This window comes from Salmo salar, chromosome 09 (genome assembly GCF_965601325.2).
Source record: "Salmo salar chromosome 09, fSalSal1, whole genome shotgun sequence".
Classification (NCBI taxonomy): domain Eukaryota; kingdom Metazoa; phylum Chordata; class Actinopteri; order Salmoniformes; family Salmonidae; genus Salmo; species Salmo salar.
Genome location: NC_138299.1, coordinates 30816376 through 30824798, shown reverse-complemented (window position 1 = coordinate 30824798; position 8423 = coordinate 30816376). Strand labels below are relative to the sequence as shown.

Here is an 8423-nt window from a genome sequence, read left to right as displayed (position 1 = left end):
TTCAAGGGCTTCATATTTTTAAGAAATAATTCAAAGTAATGTTTTTTTGTACATAGGTCTGGTTAGGGCTGGTGATATTTTCCTTTAACTACGCTGTGAAATGTAACCATGTTACCATCCCATCTAGTTGAAAAGCAAAACATTTGGGCTCGAGATGGATGGTCAGAGACTAGAGGTGGTGAGGGACTCCATTAAGGTGCTGATCTTTCACTATGAGCACCCACACATGGACATGAAGACCATCAATCCAGGCTTTGTTGCCCTCATCCTCTCTGGCCGTTATTATTGGTGTTTCTGTGTGTCTAAATGCATTAAAGCAAAACTCCTTTTACACTAGATTCAGTACAATATCACTGCTACCCTCTCATAACTTTTCCCTATCTCTTGGTCCATCACTATTGCTAGGTGGTGGTATGAAAGAAAGCTCAGCTGGAGAAAAGGAGATTCCAGTTTGAAGTCATTGAGGCAGTTGGTGGGAAGAAACTGACTGATACAGTAAATCTGACCTCTTATGATGTAATGCCCTCTATGGTACTCTCATTTTTTAAATGCAGGTTCAAGGGAAGGACAACCACCTGGAGCAGCAAGAAGCTACCATGACACACTTTGTGGCATTGTACTTTAATAGTTTTGTTGGCTGCAATTTGTTAATTGTCTTTAAGTGTTTATTAGTTATCACTCAGTTTATTTACATGCAAAGTTGTTATCCACTTATCTCCTTCCTCCCTGATTGAAACAACAGCTGTCAGCTGCACATTATGGAAATATTCTAATTGTTTTTTTTTAACATGAATTCTAACTTTTTCCTTTAATCAAATAGTAAAACAAGAATTTACCATGGTTAACTAAAAAAAGATCAATATATATACTTTACTTACAATAAAAATCTGAAATACAGAACAAACAGCTTCCCAAATGGTTTATTTGTTATTATTGTACTTCAAGAGGTAATACTTAAGACGGTTATGGTAACAGACCAGAATACAGTTCGTTCATTTGTTCAGAAATCCAACTTTTATTTAATAGCTGCAGAATTGACTACCAAACAGCTGGCTACATCTAGACCCAACAATACAATGAACACATATGGAAAGTTTTACTAGGCGTTAATAACAGTTTCGAAGCAGTAAGTGAAAGACTAGAATGTTGCCGAGGTGAGTTCTGTCCATGTTTAGAGGTACAAGCCCTCTGGTGTCCCTTCCTGTTTCTTGTACAGCACGTTCTCCTTTGACTTCTTAAAGTCCTCATTAGTCACCTTCATCCTGCGCTCTCTCAGAGCCATCAGCCCTGCCTCTGTACAAATGGCCTGAGAGAGAGAGTGAGAGAGAAAGTTACAAACACTAACAGTGAAAATGCATTGAGGTGCCACAGGATGACAGCAAAACCAGAAGGTGAAAGTAAAATAAAAATAGGTTTATTCAAATCATAGTTATGCTGAGAAGTAGATGGTAGATGTTCATTCTTCCCTGTCATCAGTGATTCTCCACAGAACAAAGAGACAGGATGTAATTTATAACCCCCAATGCAGTGCCTTAGACCACTGCGCCACTCAGGAGGCCCCTACACAGATTCTAACCAGATGTTGGAACTGAAAAACAACTATTTCCATTGATCATTAATTCCCTATTGACCCCTAGTCATCTGCGTTGTGTATTATCTTAAAATATTCTTACAATTTCCAGAAAGAGCTATATACAGTAGGCTGCATTTTTACAGTTAGTCTAATTACTATGCCCCAGCTGGTTGCTGTAATGTCAGTATTGCACCTTGATGTCAGCTCCGGAGAGGTCATCCTTGGCTAGGATCAGGTCGTCCAGGATCACATCGTCTGCCACAGTCATCCTGCTGGTGTGGATCTGGAAGATCCTTCGCTTGGTCTTCTCATCCGGCAGGGGGAACTCTATCTTTCGGTCAATACGGCCTGAGGAGTGGGGACGCACACAAAGATATATCAAATCAGAGGAGATGCAACATGGGGCAATCACATAAGATCTCTCCTATCATTACTTCATTTAGGTGGGCAAAGCCAGTATTGTATTTTCTGTTAATGATTCATAGCCATATGATCATGTTATTGTGTACCTGGTCTGATGAGTGCAGGGTCCAGGGTCTCTATCCTGTTGGTGGCCATAATGACCTTAACATCTCCTCTGGAGTCAAAGCCATCCAGCTGGTTGAGAAGCTCCAGCAAAGTTCTTTGGATCTCTCGCTCCCCTCCTGAGTTAGAGTCATATCTGCAGAGGACACGGCACTCAGCACAGCCTCAACCACTGAGACACACCATACTATTGTAGAGATGACCTCCTATACATGGAAGTTCATCGAAGTATACAAAACGTACTGTAATCACAGTGTTCACTGTACTGTCTCCTGTTTCTGTAGAGATAGGCGACGTGATTTCAGCCTACCAGTACACCCCCTGGACAGGACGCTTACCCCCCAATCCAACAATGCTGAGTGCCATACAGAGAGGCATTGGAGTCTTTGGTATGACTCGACCGGGGATTGAACCCCCAACCTGCCAATATCAAGGCGGACACTCTAATAAGGCCACTGAGTTTGTGCAATAGCATTGTTTTCTTATTTTGACATAGGTTGCATTTAGACAGGAAGACAAAATTCTGATATTTTCCACTAAACTGGTCTTTTGACCAATCACATTAGATCTTTTAGTGAAAAAAAAATCAGAATTGGGCTGCCTGTAAACGCAGCCATAACCTCAAGATAATGTAAAACACTTACTGACAACTGTTGTATTGGGAGGGATGGCATGGCGGTTGGAAAGTGGGTTAGTGTGTACTTGTTCGCACTTTCTCCCTATGTGCAATAATGTAGCAAAGTAGTCTATAGATGTTTTTTTCCATGAAATGAGCCTACTGTATTTTTTTCACTATAACTAATTTACTCCTCATCAACAAATTACACACACTCTGCACATGACCACGGCCTGACTAAAGAACAGCTAGCCTTGCCTCTTAGTCCCGATAGCGTCGATCTCGTCGATGAAGACGATGGAGGGTGCGTGTTCCTCAGCCACCCTGAACAGCTCTCGGACCAGCTTAGGCCCATCCCCTAGGTACTTCTGAATCAGCTCAGAGCCCACCACACGCAGGAAGGTCGCCGACGTCTGGTTAGCCACTGCTTTGGCCAGTAGGGTCTTCCCTAACACACCATAGGAACAGTGTCAATCTATGGCACCTTTAGAGGCGGTTTCTCTAATTAGTTTTGGACTACAAAGCAAGCTCAATGGAAAATCTCCATTGAAATGCTTTTCAGTCCAGGATTAAGCTTAATCTGTGCATGGGAAACCACCCCTTTGAGATTTACCAGAGAAAATAAAGACATCCAAATTCTGTTCTGTCTTTATTTTTGTCCATCATTGTTTCAGTTGTCTTACCTGTCCCTGGTGCTCCATACAGAATGACTCCTTTAGGAGGCTTGATGCCCATCTCTTCATAGTACTCTGGATGGGTCAGAGGGAGCTCCACAGACTCCTGAGAGAAACATAGGGAACCACAAGTACAGTTGTCAATCAGTAGAAATGGTTACCATGCGTTTGATATCGTTCCATTCCAGTCTTCCGATTTAAAGGGATAGTTCGAGATTTTGTCAATTAACTAGCATTAGTGCTATGACTGGAAGTCTACAGGAGCAGCTAGCAAAATCTCTCTCACTCAGTGACACCAGCCTCCACTGACACAGCTGTAAATATTTACATGAACATTGTGCATACAGAACAGTTCGTTTGGAAAGATCTTGGGAGTCTCACGCAATAAAACGATGTGCTTAAGTAGAGCATTAACAATAAAGTTTGCCGTGTATTCATCTTCTCTACGATCTCTATGTCTGAAAATGTCACCTTAATTTCCTGGATCTGCTGGTCCAGTCCACCAATGTCAGCGTATGTTTCCTGTGGAGCCTTCTCCACCTTCATCACGGTCACCAGAGGATCGGTGTCATCCATCAGGACCCCAATGACGGCATGGACCTGTGAACACACGCACGTTACATTCTTTTATCCTTGTGTGGACCTAAAATGTATTCCCATTAAAAATCCTATTTTCCCGAACCTAACCATAATTGTAACCGTAACCCCTATGCCTAAAATAGCCTTTGTCCTCATGGGGATGTGGGAAATGTCCCCACGAGGGAGAATTTTCCTTGTGGGGACTTTTGGAGATTTTAGAACCAAACCACGCATGCACACGTCACTCAATGACATTGCACAGTAAAGATGAGCTCTTCAATTAATGCTAATGACAGTAAGGCAACAACTAAACACAGCAAATTCACTCGACTGAAACACGATCGGTCAATGAATTTAGGATTCAATTCACTTAAGGGCAGACTCAGTCAGTACTTTGTGGTTGAGAAGGACGGAGCAGCCCGGCTCCAGCAGATCTTTGTCTACGAAGGAGAGGATGCTGACATAGTGCTCAGAGCCCACAGACGTGGAAACGATGGCGTGGTTGTCATCAATGATCTCCTCCAGGTTCCCCACTGACATGGGAGTCCCTCTCAGGTCATCTACCTTAGACCTCTCCTCCTGCAGGACAACAGAAGGCAGAGTGGATGGGTGAATTAATTAATATTTAGATGAAAAGATGCAGTGTGAAGGTTTTATAGTGATGCAAAGAGATCGACTGATATATTATATTATACTGATAGGATACAAACTGTTCATATAGCCTATGGTCCTGTGTTTATTTTTATGTTTCCTTACATTTACATTTGAGTCATTTAGCAGACGCTCTTACCCAGAGCGACTTACAGTAGTGAGCGGGTATATTTTTCATACTTTTTCCGTACTGGGAAGCGAACCCACAACCCTGGCGTTGCAAGCGCCATGCTCTACCGACTGTGCCACACAGGACTTACGCTGCCTGCACATGAAGTGTCCTTTGGGAAACAATAAATATCTAGGCATTTGAATTGATTTTCTTTTCTGTCACGTGATGAATACCTCCTGTTTCTCCTCCAGGGGTTTCATCTGTTCCTGGTTCCTGATAAACTCCTCCTCCATCAGCAAGTAGTCTTTGATCCTCTCCTGCTTCAGCAGTTTCAGCCTGCAGTGTGTGTGCGGAGTTACTGAGAGAGAAAGAGAGAGAGAGAGTGAGAGTTAGAGCATTCAGTTCTATGCAATGGGTAACTGTCCAGGAAAAACAGCAGTTGTAAAATTGTAAACAACTTTCTGTCATGGTTTACAATTCAACATCAGTAGATAGAAAGGAACTCTGCCATGACATAGTGAAAAGTCTAAGGTTAATAGTAGCCTAACTAAACTTACCAAGAGGTAGCTTGCTGGCAGCATCAGGTCCCTTGCTCTTCTTCTTCCTCTTCCCAACCCTGGTGGGGATTGGTGGTTCATATTTCTTTTTCTTATCCTGGAAAGTGCAGCAAAAGTTACAGAACAGTGTGATCCCCTATCCAACAGGAAGGGTCGGTGTGTACCAAACTGGTAAGATGAATATTAAAGTTTTCACAAGGTTAGTATTATTAACTAGCAACATTAGCTACTAGACTTGAGACAGAGTAGCTAGTTAGCTAGTATAGATTGTTTACCTTGTCGTCTTTCTTTCCTCCTCCGGGTCCATGTCCTCCACTCTGACTTTGACCCTGTCAAATAAATCACGTCGGACAGACAGTGATGATACACTCAAAGGCATTTGGTAACAGTAACTTGATTGGAGTCCAAAACAATAACAATTTACTAGACATCAAGCTAGTTAGCAGTGCTAACACGCTAGCTAACAGCTTTCCACTGGCTACAAATGGCAGATTGTAGTTGAAATGCAGTAAACACGTTGTACAAAATACGACAGTCCGTAATATGATCATCAATTAAGGTTAAATAGTCATTAAATCCTGTAAAATTATTCAAATATTGATTTGGATAAACTGCTGCCTCACTTACCATAGCTGCTTGCTATCAGACAGTCTTTCAGCGTCGCTCCCGTAATACGTCACAGTACGGCAAGTGAAGCGTTTCAAAATGAAGAAAAACGCAGATGAAAACCCTGTTGTGGCTGTTCTGTGAGGACCAAATCATTGGTGAAGACACTATAACCAGGATATATGAAGCTATCAGTAAGTTGTTCTTCATGGAGATTCATTTACATTTTACACCAATTCCAACACATCCAACTAGGTCTATAAAACTGTTTAGGCGCTACATTCAATCGGCTCATGAAGCCTATCATAGGATTAGGAATTTTAGAAAGGACATGCAAGGTCTGGCAGAATAAAAGGTCAGCCATTTTGGTCAGGGAGTTAGTCAGCCTTGGTCAGCCAGTGTGCTGTGATAAGATGCATTTGAAGATTATCTTCACAGTATATTAGCTAGCCAGCCAGTTTGTGTAATGTTACCCGTAATGTTCCCCTGATGTTTGTGTCCAGTTTTCCGTTAGTTACGGAAACATTCTATGCATGTATGTTAGCAAAAACCTCCTAAGAACCTATTCAGAATATTTTGCCATTAGATAACATTCCTTTAATGTCAAACAGAACTCACCATGTTCTCAGAATTGACACGTTTCATTGAAAGGGGTTAGGAGAATATTCTATCAACGTCACACCAAACATACATAGAACATGGTTGCCATGTTCTCAGAATATAGCCTAAGATATTAATGTTCTATAACATTTCAAGGGAATGTTGCAAGAACATTCATGTGTTAAGTTTTCTGATGGTTAGGTGAATATTTCATCAACGTCACACCAAACGTACACAGAACATGTTTGCCATGTTCTCAGAATATCATTTATTAATGTTCTAGACACGTTTCATGGGGCATTGCAAGAACATTCATTTGTCCAGTTTTCTGAGGGTTAGGATAATATTCCATCAAAGGCACAACAAACATACACAGAACATGGTTCTCAGAATATAAGATATTGATGTTCTAGACACGTTTCATTGGAACAGTAGAGTATATACTATGATGCTCCTGCCCCGTTTCAAAAACAATAGATGCGCCTGGGCCAGTGGTACTGTTTCACCTTATGCGGATATCAGCTTTAAATATGTGTGTTATAGCCCAATCAGTGTCAATCCTGTAGTCTGCAAGTGCAAGTTAATTAAAATATGAAGGGTATCTCTATGCTCATGGCACATATACTTATGTTTTACCTCTCAATACAAGTGCCTCTCCACCTTGTGAAACTGGGAGATTTGTTGAAAGCATTAGCATTTCATAATGAGAGTCTGTCAGTGAGACGCGGCAGCATCACATTTATCTTTTCAAAAGCCTTAAGGGACATAAAACCTAATAATGCTCTGCGATACGGTAAGTAGGTACACCTCCAAACTGATGAAATATGGAAATGCCTCGTTTGTTCAGTGAGGTCTGCGTTTGCTGCAGACATTTCCCAACATTAAGCCACTGTAAGCCTATTAATCTGAGGGACATTTAAAATGAAAACTTCTGTGAAAGATAAATAAGCTTCTTGGGAGTCATATAACTGCTATCCAACCCACTCTTTTTCTTTTATGAGGACATATGGATGTTGATCTATGTTATCCATCCATACATTATAAAAGACCATGTACAGGCTAGGGGGAGAATTTGTCTGGACAGATGCACTTTGTCATATTCTCATTAGGAAGTAACTAATTAACTGGATGACATTTTCACACCTGTTCTTCTGCTGTCTTGTCCTGCAGCTTGGAGCAAAGTACAGAGGGATGAGAAAATATGTAGGGGAGAGAGCTTCTTTTAACTTAAACATGTAATCAGCTGAGAATTGAGGTCGGCAACAGGGGAGAGAATTCTATAAACGTCCTGGTTTGGTTTGTATATATCTCACTCCAGCGTCATACACAGATTTGATGTGAGGAACTAACATGTTGTGCTAAATCATTTCTCCAGTAGATGGGGATGTGTTACTGTAAAAATATTAATAATTTGCCCATCTATACACGTGACGTTGCTCGGACTGCTCAGTGGTATTTTTCCATTCTCTAACACAGCATTCCAAGGCCAGACAACATTCTGAAGGTCATACAGTTCCCTGAACACTTGTCCCATAACTGCACATGACGATAACAAAGATACCTGGAAATACCTAACAGCTCCCATATGCCTAATATCCTCTGACTGGGAGAGGGTTTAGCAAGCCATGGCAAGACCTGTGATATCACAATTAGCTATGTGGTAAAGTTTGCATAGTCTTCGCTGACAGATAAATTACAATTGGCAATTATGTGCCATCTTTCATTGAGACTCCATTGCTGATCGCATTTGTGATGAGGCCTTATGTCATTCTACCGGTAGTTCACCAGTTTACTGACCCACCATTGCAACCAACACAGTATCACAGTATCTCCCAGTAACATTCAAATAATTTGATTGGTGCCTCTGATAGGGCATGCATGCTCACAGTTTTATAGCATTTAAAGAAAATAACCTTTTCATGACTGTCAG

General features: G+C 41.4%; 1 protein-coding gene across 1 annotated transcript; it reads right to left on the bottom strand.

Annotated features, from left to right (window-relative positions):
- Positions 1-904: 904 nt before the first annotated feature.
- Positions 905-5995, bottom strand: LOC106611169 (26S proteasome regulatory subunit 4). Its single transcript, XM_014211088.3, has 11 exons — positions 5915-5995; positions 5563-5616; positions 5288-5384; positions 4964-5088; positions 4361-4546; positions 3860-3988; positions 3398-3494; positions 2973-3162; positions 2083-2234; positions 1767-1921; positions 905-1306 (listed from the first exon to the last, which is right to left on the bottom strand). Exons 1-11 carry the CDS (start codon positions 5915-5917, stop codon positions 1172-1174), a joined length of 1323 nt encoding a protein of 440 aa, XP_014066563.1. The 5' UTR covers positions 5918-5995; the 3' UTR covers positions 905-1171.
- Between the last annotated feature and the right edge of the window lie 2428 nt (positions 5996-8423).

Excerpts from the sequence above, each read along its gene's own strand:
- LOC106611169 (XM_014211088.3), bottom strand. Across the intron at positions 2,235-2,972 it reads GACGCTATCGGGACTAAGAG|ATATGACTCTAACTCAGGAG; the intron begins GCAAGGCTAGCT and ends TGTCCTCTGCAG. Across the intron at positions 1,922-2,082 it reads CCCTGCACTCATCAGACCAG|GCCGTATTGACCGAAAGATA; the intron begins GTACACAATAAC and ends CCCACTCCTCAG.